The 18,210-nt window shown below is 35.2% G+C and overlaps 1 protein-coding gene across 8 annotated transcripts in view; it reads left to right on the forward strand.

The window, feature by feature from the left end:
• The window catches only part of LOC132697784 (cell adhesion molecule Dscam2), a 222,408-nt gene that overhangs the window by 201,696 nt on the left and 2,502 nt on the right, over window positions 1-18,210 (forward strand). For 5 of the 8 annotated variants that reach the window (XM_060663427.1, XM_060663478.1, XM_060663487.1 and 2 more), the window contains exons 18-30: window positions 5,175-5,342; window positions 5,475-5,731; window positions 5,787-5,997; window positions 6,067-6,222; window positions 6,469-6,713; window positions 7,423-7,644; window positions 7,702-7,862; window positions 7,919-8,142; window positions 9,000-9,293; window positions 9,509-9,643; window positions 15,598-15,932; window positions 17,458-17,530; window positions 17,702-17,872. In XM_060663427.1, the coding sequence (XP_060519410.1) occupies window positions 5,175-5,342; window positions 5,475-5,731; window positions 5,787-5,997; window positions 6,067-6,222; window positions 6,469-6,713; window positions 7,423-7,644; window positions 7,702-7,862; window positions 7,919-8,142; window positions 9,000-9,293; window positions 9,509-9,643; window positions 15,598-15,932; window positions 17,458-17,530; window positions 17,702-17,872 (2,652 nt within the window). The remainder of the gene's footprint in view (window positions 1-5,174; window positions 5,343-5,474; window positions 5,732-5,786; window positions 5,998-6,066; window positions 6,223-6,468; window positions 6,714-7,422; window positions 7,645-7,701; window positions 7,863-7,918; window positions 8,143-8,999; window positions 9,294-9,508; window positions 9,644-15,597; window positions 15,933-17,457; window positions 17,531-17,701; window positions 17,873-18,210) is intronic. The other 3 variants (XM_060663454.1, XM_060663446.1, XM_060663470.1) reach the window with 3 other exon arrangements.

Here is an 18,210-nt window from a genome sequence, read left to right on the forward strand (position 1 = left end):
ATAAACTAGGGACAACGAATTTTATAATAATTGTGACTGCTTGACATATAAACAATCAAACTCACAACTAAAAACTGACTTCAAATTACACATAGTTATATAGCAATCAACATTAACAACATCAAAAACATATTATAAACATTTATATAATTATTTATTTTTTTATAATTTGTAAACACCAAAAAAAAAGTCGTCGAAGGGAAATTTTTGCTTTAATACTTTTCATTGAAGGGTGGAAGATAAGATTATAACTTTGGTCTTTACTTTATAGAGTTAGGCGACCTAGGTCTCGTTGAGAAAAGGAACACATTAATTTTTGCTTCATTCGCCGGGGAGTACTATTCATATTCATCAAATTTAAAAAGTAAACCAAATATGCAAATGTCCAACTGCATGTCTTCATGCGTTTCCCAGTTATTGTATGGATTCCTCAAATAAAGCAAGATTAACTTTGTGTTTGATATGCTATTCAAGTGTGCTAACATATGTCTAATAAACATATGTAACAAAAAAAAAACACATTATGTGATAACTACCAGAAATAATTCCAGAATAAATAATTTCAGTTGTATAGTTTACCTACACATTATACGCGGTTATGATAGTCAATTATTTTAATTTTAATACCCTCTATATCATTATATATATATATATATATATATATATATATATATATATATATATATATATATATATATATATATATATATATATATATATATATATATATATATATATATATATATATATATATACCAAAACTAACCAAAACTCCGCCTTTAGTTAGATCATTTAGCCCAGGCAATAACTTTTAAACACTACTCACAAAATATAAATTTCAATGCGATGATCAGTGGCGAACAAAAAGTTGTTACAGACAACAGCATTGCTGAATTCCGTAGCTATTTCGTGAAGGAAACCATACCTCTTTTGGAATACACAAACATTGACAACCTGTTCAACATATTTTGGGATCATGTACTATGGTGCTTTGAGGTATCACATCCTAAAAGAACAATTCAGCAAAAAAACACAAAACTTAAAAGATCTATACGATTTTCCGAAAAACTCAAAAACCAAATGAGTTAATTAAAATAGTTAAACCGGAGACGCAAAACCACTAATAATGAAGCTGTGGAAAAAACTACAGAATTATGAAAAACCCAGTAAACATACAGGTCGCCGATGAAAAAAGGCTTTCTTCTCGAACTTAATAAGTCTTTCTAACAATAAAAGTAAAAAAATGTGGGAACTTGTCAACGAGAAGCTGGGTAAGGAAAAAACTCAACGCCGTATACGAATAAATGTTAATAATGTCAATGTAATTAATGATAACATAATAGCAAATGAATTCGGACAATTTTTTGCCACTCACGTGCAGTCGAAGACCGATACTATGTTCACTAAAGATGAAACTGGTACTCTTCCAACCACCAAGGCAAAGAGTGTGTTTTTCATACCATACACCGATAGAGAGGTACTAACCTTAATTCAATCACTCAAAAACAAGCGATCTGTTGGAATCGATGAAATACCTATACATCTCATAAAAACCTGTGGAGATGTTTTAGCTCCATATTTAACTACTATTATCAATACGTCCGTTCTCTGCGGGCAGTTCCCTGCGGCATTGAAAAAATCAAAAATGATTCCTGTATTCAAAAAGGGAGACTCTGAGCTAATAGAGAATTATAGGCCTATAACAATCGCAGGTTGCTTCTCTAAAGTACTCAAAAAGCCATGTACGACAGAATGACACATGGTTTCCGTGTTGGTTACTCAACGGAAACGGGGACTAATAACCTTGTCCAGTATATCTACGACAAACTTGACATGGGTGAGACAGTTGTGGGAGTGTTTTTTGATCTATCGCGCGCCTTCGATTCCTTAGATTTGAATATCATGGCAAAAAAACTAGGGTTTCGAAGTAATATCAATAGTTGGATAATATCATATATGAAACACAGGGAAATAAGGGTCAAAGTGAATGGAATATACTCGCAACCGTTCAACGTCAACTTAGGTATGCCCCAGGGAGGAATCTTAGGTTCACTACTTTTTCTTCTGTATGTGAATGACCTTCCTGAGTTCCTCAATAGCAACTGCCGCGTTTTTATGTACGCGGATGATACATCCATCTTCGTCTCCGGAAGGGAAGCTCAGGAGCTGATCAATAGGTTCTCTAGTGTTGTGGCACAGTTTGTTGATTTTTGCAAACAGAATCATTTGATCATAAATTTGGAAAAAAACAGTTGCGATCGAATTCACTGGTCAGTATGTTAAACCTCTGACTAACATAGCGTTCAGCTTGGTGGGTTCACGGAATTAAACCACACAAACAGTTTCTCGGATCTTACATCGATGCCTTCCTAAAGTGGGACTACGACAAATGTTTTTAATAAACTGAACAAAACGTTTTTTGCAATGTTAACAATCAGAGATTCTTTCTTTGAAGGATCCTTGTTGACTTTCTATTACGCCTCAGTATACTCGTCTATTTCATATAATCGTAAACTGGGGACAAGCGAGTGATGCGGAGAGGGTGTTCATTCAGCAAAAAAGGACACTTAGGTTGATTTTCAGACTGCCCCCGAGGCTATTCTTCAAAGATATATTTATAAAGTATAAAATACTAACAGTGCCTTGCATATATGTATTTAAATTATTCATCATCGTTCATAAAAATAAAGGCTCTCACAAGAAACTCACGGATGTCCACGGTTATAACACCCGAAACAGAGAACACCTTCTAAAGCCAAGACTGAACCACATGTTCTACAAAAAGTCGCTAAATTACGCAGGACCTTATTACTTTAATTTGCTTTCTACAAGCATAAAAGCATTATCTACAAGACAATTTAAAAAGTGCATCAAAAAGCTTCTGCCAACCAATGCTTTCTACGACCTGAAAGAATGTGAAACATATATTACAGGAGTGCTACATTTTGTCAATAAGTTAGTACCGTTTGTATATCCGTTTGTAACTGTTCTATACTGTACTGTTAAATGTGTGTTATCGTATTGTTTATATACATAATTGCATGTATCTTTATATTACTCAATAATGTACTCGTTTCCTGACGAAACATCCACTGTATACATACTGGGCTTTGTGAATAAAACTGTCTATCTCTCTATCTATCTATATTATATATTATACAAGACAACTTTATATAAAATATCTACAGTCAACGGCTAAAAGATGGAACAAAATCATTTAAAAATAAAGTATTGGATTTCAAGAAAAATTCTACACGTCTTCCATAATTTTTTCTTGCGGATTTTTTGCAGTATACAGAAAACATACAGGGTTGGTCAAAAAGTAGATGTCGATACCAAGTTCCTTTTTCAATGGAACACTATTTTTTAAAATCCATTCTCGAATTCTGTGTTAAATTATGAGCCAAAGAATAAAATATATTTAAGTTTAAAAGAAGTAGTGGGTAGTAGTAAAAGTAAGTAACTAGTACTAGTAAAGTTCTGAAATTGTCAAATAGCGCATCTAAATGAAACCCAAAGAAATTACATTTTTATTTATTTAACTCAAAATATACAGAAAGACCCATTACAAGGTCCACAGTGAGTAAAATTTAGACAAAATTTATAGAAACAGAACATGTAAAAGATCGTCTACAGCCAGTTCGTCCAAAAACTAATGAGTGCACAAGATTAAACATTTTATTAGAAGTTGCATGCATGCATGCATCATCTGAAGTAGTTGCAACTACTGATGTTAGCTAACGAACAGCTTTGCGTGTATGAAAAGAAGAAGAAGTATCATCCGTACAAGATTACATTACTGAACGAAGATGATCTTGATTTTAGAAAACTATTTATGCAAAGGTGCAACTTAAATACATTTTTTCATCTTCAGAGACAGTTTAGATAAATACACGTTGTGTTTAAATGGTACGATAAATAAACACAATTATATGTATTAGAGTACAAATAATCCCCCACGATTAAGAGAAAATCATACACAACATTCACAAACAATAAATGCTGCCAAATACAAATCAGCCTGATAGAGAGATTTTAATTGAACAGAATGGTGGTCCGACAAGTGCGTGAATATTTAGATACAGTCCTTCCCGGACGGTGTATTGGTAAAGGGGATCAATACAATGGCCTGCAAGATCTAGATATTAAATTTCGCAAGCAAAATATCCTAAGTAATGTTTTCGACACGTCTTTGTATACATTTTCTCCCAATTTTACTCATTTTGGATCTTGTGATAGATATTTCTGGATATTTGGCGCTAAACAAATTACAAACTTCTGCTTGAGTTGTCGTTTCATTTACATATCTAATAAAAACGAAAATTTCAATTTTCTGGGTTTCATTTAGATGCGTGAATATTTAGATATAGTCTTTCCCGGACGGTCTATTGGTGAAGGGGATCAATACAATGGCCTGCAAGACCTCCAGATATTACTCCACTGGATCTTTTCCTCTGGGAATATTTAAAATCAAAAATGTATAAGGAACCACAAAATTTGGATGATTTAAAATTTAGAATTAAATTCGCAATAAGGTAAACTAAGCAAAATATCCGAAGTAATGTCTTGAACACGGCTTTGTGTAAATTTTCTCCCAATTTTACTCACTGTGGATCTTGTGATAGATATATCTGGATATTTGGCGCTAAACAAATTACAAACTTCTGCTTGAGTTCTCGTTTTATTTACATATCCAATAGAAATGGAAATTTCAATCTCTGGGTTTCATTTAGATGAGGCATATTCACTTTCTTTACTGACAGAAATGTAATTGTAGTAATTTAAGAGCTTTACTGGTACTAGCTACTCATCTGTTCATTTCTTTTTTTTTGTTCATAAAGAGTGAGAAATAGATAGAGGGTATGCTACATGAATTATGCATAAAATTCGAAAATGGATTTTAAAAAAATGGTGTTCCTTTTAAAAAAAGAAACCTGGAAATTATGATGGGCATGTCAGAGCATTTTCTTAAAATTCAATACCTAATTTTTAAATAATTTTGCTCCATATTTAGCCGTTCACCGTATATGAAAAATTTGTTTTCTAATTTCTACAAATTTTTACTACTCTTGTAGTTACGCGTTGATTAGTAATTGACCAGATAGGAGATTTATTTCGAAGTGATTGCATTTAATAATCCAGTTAACCCCAAATAACTTAGGGCTGATTTGCAGACACGTGGCCAAACCTGCCAGCAAAAATTACAGTTCCAGGATCTGAAACGACGGCATCCTTACCCAATCTCCGACCCGCTCAGGTTTACCATTTACGGATATTAGCCGAAAACCGTCTTGGACTTAGCGAGCCAAGTCAAACCGTTCAAGTAAATACGTTAGAAGAAGGTAAATAGTCATTGAAATTAATTATTCCGAAACACTCTTTTGACTTCACAGACTATACAACTTTCAAATTATTACAAATACAATACACACAGTACATGATAAACACTTTATTTGATTTGTCTGCTTCAAAAGTTCCCAGCGGATCTCCGGTAGACATCAGAGCTGAGGCGAAGACATCGACAGAATTAGTGGTAACATGGGAACCACCTCCTAGAGAAACCTGGAATGGAAATCTGTTGGGTTACCACGTAGGATATCAAGAAATGGAAGATAGCAATAGCCTATCGCAAAATTATGTGTTTAAAAGTGTTGAAGTCCGGCCCCATTACGGCGGTGAAGCTATTTTACAAGGCTTACGAAAATTCACAACATATACTATTATTATTCAGGTTGGAATGTAAATATTTCGAACACTCTTGTAATTTATAATGCACTGGTATATAGGCCTACAACAGTAGAGGTTCCGGTCCTGCTAGCGAACCAGTAACAGCACGCACTTTAGAAGACGCTCCCACACTGCCCCCAGAAAACGTTCAATGTTCAGTACTCAATGCTCAAAGTCTTCACATATCGTGGGAACAACCCTTACGAGAAGGGTGTAATGGAATCATTCAGGGTTACAAAGTTACATATCATTCGGTCGGAGAATGGTACGGTAAGTTTCCGTAGCTAAGTAGCGAAAAATGTTATGATGGAGATGTTTTTATATATAATTTATTTTCAGACAACGACGATCAACAGACGAAAATTATCAATCAATTACGTACCACAATCTCGGGCTTAAGGAAATTTACCAATTATAGCATAACGGTTTTAGCCTACACCGGCAGCGGCGATGGAGTTAGATCATCACCGGTATACTGTCAGACCGAAGAGGATGGTACGTCTTATACCGATATTTCTTGGAGATTGTTTGAAAGCTTTCTTTCAATCTACCCATTGATTTATTCAATAGAAGATATCACCCCGAACGTCAAGTTTTGAACCCTAATCACTTAATATAAACAAACCTTTAACACTCAAAATTATTTCGGGTGGTCTCATCGAAGACGCAGATTAAGTTCTATATAAAAAGACATTTAGTAAGATTAAAACGAAAAATTAATCCCTGTGACCTGTTTTGCAGTTCCCTCAGCTCCTGCACAAATTAAAGCAGTTGTCAGTGCAGCTAACAAAGTTCTAGTGTCGTGGTTACCTCCAAAATTCAACAATGGCCCACTAACTGGTTATACATTTTATATGAGTGTTGTGGAAGATGGTCAGGAGGAGGGCACACACAAAAGGGCGCTTAGCCCAACCACGGAAATGCATGAAGTTGTGAGAGGTCAGGAAACATCAACATTACAGTTCTGGGTTACTGCTTCAACTAGAGTAAGTAACAATAATTATTAGTAAATTAAACCCAGTTTTACAAAATTGGAATATTGAATAACGAAATTGTCATGAGCTTTATAGGGCTGATAAGTATGTCTACAGGAAATTAAAGTTAACAAACCTTATTTTCAATTAATGAAAGTCTGAAAGTGGTATTGAAAAACAATTCAATAATAAACTTGGATATTCCCAGGGTTTTGTGAATTCGTGAATTCAGTCTGCGATTTTGGGATGATACCTTTTCCCGAGATATGTTAAAACGATCAAAAAATCTTAGGGACAAAAATAGTTCATTTATTCACTTATCCTATTAAAATATTATATTTGTATATATACAGAGTGTTTGTATATGCGTGAATAAGTATTTTTTTTAAATTTTAAATAAAACATTCTGTATATTAAACACATACAACACAACAATATATACAACAGATTTTATATATGATATCCTATACCTAAGTATCGTTCCTGACATATTTTGAAGTTTATGTCAGAAGTGACGTCTGGCCACCATTTGTTTAGATGCCAAATATGATAAAACTATAAAAATTGGGCGTTTTTATTATTTAAAAGTAAATATATGGATATATATGACGTCAGAAGATACATAGGCTTCAATTATACGAAATCTCAACAACACCCAATTGACATTGACTTTGAGATGTAAAAGGTTTCACAAGCAAAATTCTCATCAAATTTTCTTCAGATAGGTGAAGGTGAAAGTACAAGAGTTATAACCGTAATTCCATCAAAACACGTGCCTGCAAAAATTGCCTCTTTTGGAAGGGAGGTAGTTAGCGCTTGGAAACAAGATATTTTTCTACACTGCAAAAGCGTGGGTGTACCATTGCCTAACACCAACTGGAAAATGAATGATTCACCATTGGAAATTAGTGGACGACGATCTGTCATGTCCAATGCCACATTGGTAAGTTGCCCAAAGGTAACAAAAGCGAGTCCTAAATACAAAAATATTCCTTGATAGGTTATAAAAGACATTCAAAACGTTGATCAAGAAAATTATTCTTGTTCTGTTGAAAATCAATATGGAAAAGATGAGATCGTGTACCATCTTAAAGTTTTAGTTCCTCCTGATGCTCCGATATTAAACGTAATCGAAGCATTTACGGACAGTCTTCATTTAAGGTAACTTCGTGTTTTCGTTGTTAAGTTGGGTAAAAGAATCATTCGATTTCTCTTAGATGGTCGGATCAAGGTAATGGTGGGTCACCGATCTTGGGGTACGTCATAAATTATAAAAGGGATCATGGCGATTGGGAAGAATTAGAAATTGCAGCTAGAACTGACGAACACATGTTGCGAAGTTTATGGTGTGGTAGCAGATATTTGTTATATATAACAGCTTTCAACAGGATAGGAACCGGTTTACCGTGCGACATAATTCCTACCCACACTAAGGGTACAGGTAGGTTATGAAGAAAAATTCTTCCTTCTAAATATTCATTGATTTCTGTATTGCAATAAAATTGATGTGACATACTTGGAAATATGCAAATCTAAAATTAATTATATAATAAAATATTAAATAATGGAGTTTAGTCAAATTGCGCAAATACATTCAAAAAATGCTCATTTAACTCGACTAATTACATTTATTAAACATTTAATAAATGAAGAAGGTAGTGATTGCGGTTTAGATTAAATACTTTATTAAATAATTTTATTAAATATATTAGTCATAAAATGCAAGTGGCTCCAAAGCAGCCGTAAACATTTTTTAAATTGTCATAACCAGAATGGTCTCAGAAATCCAATAATGTCAAAATGCACAAGGTAATCCATTTAAATATTTGAAACCTGAGCCATTCCCGTTGGAAGCGGAATAAACGTTTAACAGCTAGTTAGTTAGCATAAGGCAGAATTTTGGGCTAGAGATTCACTTATGGGGGCTATACACATGCAGGCAAGTGTGTCCAGGTAAGTCTGCGAGCAAGTGCGAAACGAATTGCAGCCACACACTATTCAGCTAAACCTCGAGGTTCACCAGTTGGTGGGGCCTGCTGCTGTGCGAAAAATGAAGTTGGCCTTCGCACTTGCTCTGAAATCACACACAATCTGATTCGCTTCGAGCCGCGCTTGGAATTGAACGCGCCGTGAGTTTTGACACATACACATTCGCACTTCCTCGCGTGTCTCGACCTGTACAGGCAAGTCTTAACACTTGCCTGCATGTGTATAGGCCGCTTTAAACTCTATTGCACATAAGAAAGCAACGAATATTTCTGAAAATATTTACCCCTGCATTACTGACTTGTATTTCAGTTCCCGTACAACCCAAGCAATCCCAAATGCTCACTATGAATGCGACCGTGGCCACGGTGTGGTTAGATTCGTGGGGCGATGGTGGTTGTGGTATTCTTTACTTTTCTATTCAATACAAGAAAGTAACGTATTCGTCCTGGACAACTGCTTCAAACCACGTGAAGCCGACTGAAAGAATATTTTGTATTACCGACTTAACACCGGCAACGGAATACCAGTTAAAAGTGTGTGCTTATAATAATGCGGGTGATACAGAAGCCTTGTATAATTTTACAACTCTTACTTTTGATGGGAGTAAGTTTTACGAAATATTTTTAATATTTTGTTTTAACTTTTAGTATAGTATCAATATGGGTTGAAAGTTATGTTACATTGAGATTGGTACCTCAGTTTTTTATTGGATAAACTATTAGTTTTTTCCGAAATAGTTGTATGACATTCATACTCATCAGTTAAAACATATCTATCTTTATCTGATGTGAAAATTAATATGTAAATATTGTTTGCAGTAATCCCGACGGTATCGACAGCAGTGTATCATTCATGGGACGAGAAATTCTACACAAATACAAAAGTTTGGTTGCCAATTATCCTTTCCCTAATAGTTTTGCTCCTATTGATTGCAGCGTTGTTTTGGAGACACAGTAAGTGATGGTTATGAAGTGTTTAAGCGATGTGCAAATAAAGGACAATACAACACGAAATTCAATTTAAGAATTAATTTATCAGTTAATTAATAACCTCAATTAAATAATGGAGTTTCGAACTAAAAACGTTTTTAACGCGACATTTCGGCTACAGAATATCTCCAGCCGTTATCAAGTGAAAACTGAGCGCTACCATCGAAGCTACCTGCATTTATATATAAAGTGTCAGGTGGAGAGCGAGCCACTTCATCGATTGGTGACAGTTGACAGGTGGGGCAGGTCAAGGTTGCCACAGTGCTGAGATTTCCACGATTAGATGACTAAAAATGTTTTTGTTGCATTGGATGAAGGAACTTCTCTTCTTCCAGTAGGTTTCCTTTTGTAGAATTCTGGTGTCAGTCCTTTTAATTCTGATGTGTTCTGTCCATGTATGCCGTGCGCGACCAGATCTATTTGTTTCTTGCTTCGTTTCGCCTACGTAAGATGTTCTACACTCGCAGGTCACTTCATATATACAGTTTTTGTTGTCTGTGATGTTCTCTGGTTTTGTTTTCGTTATTAAACTTCTTATAGTTTTCCCACAACAGAAGGTGGTTTTGACGTTATATTTTGAAAAAATCAAAAAAATTGCAACAAAATACACGTATCAAAACAGTCTTCCATTGTGGGAAAAGTATAAGAAGTTTAATAAAGAAAACAAAACCAGAGAACATCTTAGACAACAAGAACTGTATATATATGAAGGGCCCTGCGAGTATGGAAAATATTACGTAGGTGAAACGAAGCAAGAAACAAATAGGTCTGGCCTCGGAGAGCACACACACTTGGACAGAACATATCAAAATCCTCTACCTCTACTGTCACGCGTCAGGAACCTCGGCCTGTCCCACCCGCCAACGGCCCCCGACCGATCACCCTCGCCACCTGACACTATAAATGTTTCGATTGTAGCAGTTTTCACTTGATAACGGCTAGTGCTACTTTCTAGCCGAAACATCGTGTTAAAAACGTTTTGTCTATTTTTAAAGAAACTCTATTAAATGAGGTATATCAAAAGGCAAAAAAAAGTCATAATGATAATAACAACAGAAATTGCAATCTTCTTTCTATTCAAGTTAAAGTGACTCAAAAATTAAAATATTGTTACGTTTATATAATAGTTTAATTATCACTTGGGTTCATCCAACTAAGACACTCCTTGTAAAACGGAACTAAATCAAAATCATCAAAAATTACAATTAAATTACAATTAAGTACTAAAATTTTCTATACACTGTTATTTACTATGCACACACTACTAATAATTTACCTAACCTCTATTATTTATCTATTGTTTATGTTTCCGCGCTCCATATTTTACTTTACTATATTCTTCTTCTTCTCAAGGTACCATCTCCACTAGTGAAGGTTGGATACAATCTCAGCAAATCACCCTCGGTCCTTAGCAACCTGGAACAGGGTGTGGGGATTCAGGCCGGTCCAATCACGAATGTTCTTTAGCCAGGAATGTTTTCTTCTCCCTATCCCCCGTCGTCCTTCAATCTCTCCTTCAATTATTAGTTTAAGTAGGGTATATTTACTGGTTCGCATTATCTGGCCAAGGTATGCCGTTTTTCTTCTCTTGACAATTTTTAGCAGTTCCCTCTCGTGTTGTGTTCTTCTCAATATTTCCTCGTTGGTTACACGTGCTGTCCATGGGACTTTAAAGAGCCTTCGCAAGGTCCACATTTCGAACGCTTCTATTTTGTTTATGGTGTTTACTTTTAGCGTCCAAACCTCGCACCCGTACAGCAATACAGAGTGGATGTAGCATCTTACAAATCTATATCTCAGCTCAAAGTTAAGTGCAGGATCACATAGAAGGTGTTTCATGTTGTTGAATGTGCCCCTTGCGTTTTCTATTCTGGCTCTTATTTCTGGTTCAGGACCCAAGTGGCAGTTTATCCAAGTTCCAAGATATTTGAAGTTTTCGACCACTCCGATGTCCTTTCCATTTATTGATATCCTTGGTGGAGGCTTTCGAGATTTGCTAATAACCATTACTTTGGTCTTGCGAACGTTTATTTTGAGGCCAAGCCTTTCTCCCGTTATACTTAGTTTTGTTAGTAGCCGTTGGAGTCCTTCTGGCGTGTCGGCAATGATCACCGTATCGTCTGCATATCGCAGATTGTTAATGATCTGTCCATTGATCTTAATACCATCAGTTTCTTCCTGCAGGGCCTCCGCGAAAATGCTTTCCGAGTACATGTTGAATAATAGGGGCGATAATACACATCCCTGTCGTACCCCTCGATGGATGTCCACCAGGTCCGTTACCAGCTTACCGAATCTAACATACGCTTGTTGGTGCCAGTACAAATTTTTGATAATCTGGATGTCTTGTTTGTCTAATCCCTTTCTTTCTAGCATTTTAATGAGTTGTACATGTTCCACTCTATCAAAAGCCTTTTCATAATCTATGAAGCAAGCGTAGATCTTCCGTTGTCGATCGTTACATTTCTGAAAAAGGACTGTCATGCTATATAAGGCTTCTCTGGTTCCCAAGTTTTCACGGAAGCCGAATTGCGTTTGGCTGATATCTTGCTCGCATTTTTTTGTTTTTGATTTTCCCGGTCACTTCTCTTACTTTCTTGTGCATCGCACCGTGGTCGTTCTTTCGCTGTAGCTCTTCTATTTCCTCGCATTTTTCTATCAGCCATCTTTGTTTAGCTTGTCTTATTTCTCTTCTTATTCTTGTGTTCACCTCTTTATATTTTTGCGCATTTCTGTTCTTATATGTTCTTCGCTCTTCCATCATGTCTATTATTTCATCAGTCATCCAATTTTTCTTTTTAGCTCTCTGTTTGGATCCAATTTCTTCTTCTTCTATCATGTTTAAGGTTTCTTGTAAGCATTTCCATTGTTGGTGTGGATCAGTGACCTTCTCAATTTGTAGTTTTGGTATATCGTTATTAATCCTTATTTGTACTCTAGTGCGTGTAAGAGGATCTCTTAATTTTGTAACATCCACCTTCTGGTTGTTCTTTTTCTTAACTTTCTTAAGTTTTACACGTATATTCCCGACTACTGGATTATGGTCAGAGCCTATCTCTGTTCCCGGGTATGTTTTTACACCATATATGCCGTTTTTGTATCTCTCGTTGACCAGAATATAGTCTATTTGATTTCTAACTATATTTTCTTCAGTATGTTGTGGCGATTGCCATGTATATAATCGCCGGGGGTGTAGTTTAAACCAGGTATTTGTGATGCACATGGATTCCGCTCTCCTAATCCGTATCTACCCACAATTCGATCTACTTATCTCGATCCCACTTTGGCATTAAAGTCTCCCAATAATATGGTCAATTCATTTCTTTTAGTGTAGGATAAAAGGTCCTTTAGTTCTTTATAAAAGTTGCTTAATTCCACCTCGGATTTGTCGGCAGTGGGTGCATAGCATTGGATCACGTTGATGTATACAGGATGTGCTCGTATTTTTAAAAGCAATGAACGATCTGAGTGAGGAATGAAACTGACCACTGCTCTTTCAATCTCTTCGGTTACTATGATACCGACTCCATTCGGGTGGGCTGGAAGTTCATTTCCAGAGTAACACATCACTTCACACAAAGGGATGCGCCTCGGGCAGCTATGATATTTTAGAAGATTAGAAAGTGATCTTCGGCACATACTTCTAAACAGAGATCTCCACTCACTTAACTCCAAAACATTGAACGAGATCTGGGCATATTTTGAGAGACTACTCCCGTACACATGCTACATCAAAACTAAAACCTGTTGGATAGTTGAACTGTTAACGGCCATATTGGTTGCAGATTCAGATTCAGATTTCATGCAATGAAATATTTATCTTCTAAACAAAATAATTTTTGTCCCGAACGGGGAATAACTAATAAATTACTGTTGTAAAGATTTAACATTGAAAGTGAGCAAAAATGCATAGATATGGTCTGTTCGTAGAAAGTAACCAATTGCTTTTGAATGGGATTACCCAAGGGTGGTCATTAACGTACAATGCAACAAGATTATTACCTAAAGTTTCGGAATTTCAATTCAGGTAAAATTGTGGTCAGTAATAGAAAATAATTTTATACCTAGCTGTGTTTAATATTCTTTGATTTGGTATACTACTTAGTTTAAATTTATTAGTAATCATTCTTATTTCGTGTGTAATACAGCGTGTGTTGAATCGTGTGCGAATTATGCAAAATATGTGCGAGTCTAGTGTATCTCAGGAGATGCTCCCGGCCAAATGTAGAAAACACTATTCTATTGAGACTAAGGAAGTTATAAACAATGTTTATTTGACTCTCATTGAACGTGGTACCAGCAAGCAAGCATCTTTAGAAGAAACGGGCACATTGACGAAAATTCCAACATTAACGGTATGGAAAATTGTGAATAATCCCATTTCAGCGAGGAAAAAAAGAAGCGATGCTGACATTTTCTCGAGTGTAGATGAAAGTGATCAAGATATAATACGGCGTAAAATTTACCAGTTATACGAGGAACAAAGAGTGCCTACATTAGATATCTTAATTAGGAGGCTTGAAAAGATGAAACCGGTATTAAATGTGGCAGAACTACTTTATGGAAGTGTATTCAACACGTGGGTTTTAGATTTAAAAAAATTGACAAAAGGCAAGTTTTAATGGAATCTTTTAGAATTAGGAAATGGCGACCGGAATATCTAGAAAAAATTAGGATTTACAGAGAACAACAAAGGTCAATTATTTACTTGGATGCAACCTGGTTCGACACTTATGATACCCCGGAAAAGGTTTGAGTTGACTCAACTGATAAGTGTAAAACAAACGCGTCATCAAAAAGAGGTAAAAGAATAACTATTTTGCATACTGGCTCTAAAGATGGTTGGATTCCAAATGGACTTTCTCTGTCTGCGAAAAATATTAAAGATTCTTCTCTGGATTACCATCAGGACACCACCGCTGATTTATTTAAAAGTTGGTTTAAAAACAAACTAAACAAATTATAATGGACAATGCAAGTTATCACAGTAGACAGTTGACTAAAATCCCTTCCTCGTGTGACACAAAAGCAACAATCCAAAACTACATATATAATAACCGACATTTATTTTCACGAAGATTATACCAAAAGTACTACAAAGTTTGAACCTACAAAAGGAATACGTCTGTGCAAAAAATCTAGGGCATATAGTTTTAAGGCCTTACCACTGTATATTTAATCCCATTGAACATGTTGGGCACCAACTGCAATCTGCCATTCGTCGTAACAATGTTCTTCCCCGTGTTAACTCCAATGTCCACAAACCTATAGAAACCGAAGTTTTTAACATCCCTCCACAAAGTTGGCCAAATTCTGTTAAACATATGGAAAAAGCAGAACAATCGTACATTCATATTGCAAATAAAATAGAACAAATAATAGTTAGAACAGGCGATGATAGCGATAGTGATACTGATAAATTATGTCAATAATTTTAAGTAATTTAAGTATTTTAGATTTAAACATAAATACATACATAAATAAAAAAATATTGTTTAGTATCTTTCCTAACAGTTAGTCGCTTTCTTATATCTATGAACAAACTTTGCATAGGCAATAATATTTTTGTTTAAAATAATTGACGGAATTATTACATGTCGTCACCTCTCTTGCGACAATTTAATGTTTGAATACCTATAATCTCGGCCAGATTTAACACTTGTTCTTTCTTATCTACCCGCAACTAGAACAACTACCTATGCTATGATATGTCTTTTAAACTATTTGTTCGGGCCACCTTACATTTTCTCCAACAACTAAGTTTTCCTCTTACATTAATTTTGCAAGAACACTCTAATGTTATTTTTTGGATGAATATACTTTATGTCATTTATGCCTCTTTCGGTCAAATGAATATTTTTTGGGACTTGATTAACCAAAAAATAAATAAATAAAAGTAAATGTCTTTTTTTTTTCAGAAATTATACAAGACCGCAGCGTCCAAAACCATTCAATCGGCGAATCGCCGTCGATGGCGCAAATACAGAACAAACAAAATCGAGACCAACAATATTTAGCCGTGCGAGTGGGACGCAGCCCACAACCGATTGCAATCGAAGACGCTTATAAAACGGAGTCCTCGGATTACATTGAAGATATTTGTCCCTACGCCACTTTCCAGTTATCCAAGCCAACTTATAGTGAAAGCTCCTACAGCGGAAATGTTTACAGCGGACCGTACCATTCGGTACGCGGATCTTTTGTATATCATGACGTTAAACCTCCACCTATTGATAAGTTTATGTTAGGACATGTAAGTTTTGGTTAGACATTGCCTTCATCGGCTTTTCTATTTGTCATTCCATGGCAAGCGTAAATATAACATAATGGTTGGACCGTTGAAAAAATTTTCCAGCTGGTTGATAAGGTCGCTTATATCTCGCAGTAAATTTCAGACGGAGCATAGAGATGATATTAAATATAAGGTTCTGTAAATATCATATTATTTAATAGGGAGGTTTTTCTATTAAATTATAAATTTTTATTTTACTTTTTGTTCTTGTATACCCTCCTGTCAAATATAAATTACTTAATTAAATAATTAAAAATAGTGCCTAAAATTTTAAATTTATTTTTCCACAACTTTTTGGAAAAACCTGTATGCATTCCAATTTGTCCGAGTTTGTGTAAATTTTTAAACAAAACCCTTTTTGCTAGCCCCTGTATCATTGGAAATAATCGATTGGCAACTGCTCCAATTTCTGTATAGGTGAAGTAAAATTTAAAAAATGTTTTCAAGCATGGGAAAGTCTTCCTCTGCCTTCAATGCTCAAATACTGCGCAAATATAATGACTAGTTCAATATATTTGTATAATGTACTATTTAAAAACTCATTAAGTTGTGTTTCTAAATCTGCCTTGCTAAATCTTATTTTTACACCCTGTTGCCGGGATAAAATGCGCATAGTATTGGAAAAATGAAGTTTTCTGTTGAATTAAAGAAAATTTCTTCAATGGTACAAATTGCAAAAAACTTGCGGAAAAAAGGAGATATAGTTTCTCTTTTCTTTAAGCCAACTCGTATTACCGCTTATACCTACTTTTAATAGGTCATCCGGTATATTTTGTTTGTCATTGATATGGACATTTCAGTCAAGAAATTAAAAACTGAACATTTATTTTTTAAAACTTTTACAATTTTTACAGTTTTGGACAAGTGACTTAGAATGAACTTGAACCGGCCTATTTCAGTAAAGTGCTTTAAAATTTTAGAATATAATTTAAAGGTTTTGTTTATAACCCAATGGAATGCATCTATTTGGAAACCTAGTGTTACTATTCTTTAGAACTAAATGGAATCATTCTGTACATATAATATATTGGATGAACAAAAAGCTTAGGATAGGTGAATATTATTAAATAAGACATTTCATTTGAACTATTTTGAACCATTGAATGATTTGGCGATCAACACCTTCACTTCAAACAACAGTCGTCTTAACATATACACATGATAATAGAGTTATGTTAAACAAACATTTGTCTTGTTTTATTATAAGGAATGCGCCAAAATTGGATATCGCTCCACACTTAAATGTAATCTGAACGGGCGCTTGCATTTAGTGAAATGCAAAATAAAGGTTCTGCCAATCAGATAATTCGTTGTTAGATCCAGGAGGCCTATATTTGAAATCATTCACATATTTGCGTCTGCGCATGACTTGTGCAATTGGTTCGCCAGTTTGGGCGATTTATCCTAGACGGGATTAATTGCGTGTCTTAGTGTGCTTGGCTGGGTATAATTTAATGCAAAAACTTTACCGCTTTGTTTGTTACAGAACAAAGAACCGGAATACACAAAAGTAAGAAGAAAAGGAGGGAGATTGAGAGATCCGCATTCCGAAAGCCAAGGTATTCTTTATAAATGCCAACGGGACATTTTAATGTATTTTCTGTGTAACAAGATCACTCACGGGGACCATTGTTTCACAAATAGTACATTTTCCTATATAACCCCATTTCCATTATGGCCTTAAAAAAAAACAATATTGCATACTTTCTTTAATTGTTCCGATATTTCAGAATCTGATAATTTGGGCAGCACTGATTCCGAAGTTAAGAAGATACTAACTCTGCACCTGCCTATTTCAGAGTACGACACACTTGGTTCAGATTCCGAGGGAGATGGAATAAATGGAGGGAGAGTCACAAGCCAAGAAATGATGGCATCATTCGGCCACAACCGAAGGAGAGGTACGTGACGTAAAATCCTATGTGGTGCTGAATACTGACAGTTCGAAAAGCAAAAAACAAAAACTAACGCAGAAAATTGGCTTATCGAAATAGTATATTATGCAACAAGTTTCCAAATGTGTTGCATACTTATCACTATTTGAAAACTCAATTTATTAACTACACACAACAGACACTGACTGTAGACAATAATTGAATCAGCTGGGATACTCTGGCATGGCCAACTGGATGGAAAATAAACGCAGCGATATCAAATGAAATCTTATTATATTTATTTTTTCGGATTTATCTTGACCAAACATAAATATTTTCCACTTGGTTGAAAAGCATTTTTAAAG

The sequence above is a fragment of the Cylas formicarius genome, unplaced genomic scaffold (genome assembly GCF_029955315.1).
Source record: "Cylas formicarius isolate icCylForm1 unplaced genomic scaffold, icCylForm1.1 PGA_scaffold_10__41_contigs__length_53128322, whole genome shotgun sequence".
Classification (NCBI taxonomy): Eukaryota; Metazoa; Arthropoda; class Insecta; order Coleoptera; family Brentidae; genus Cylas; species Cylas formicarius.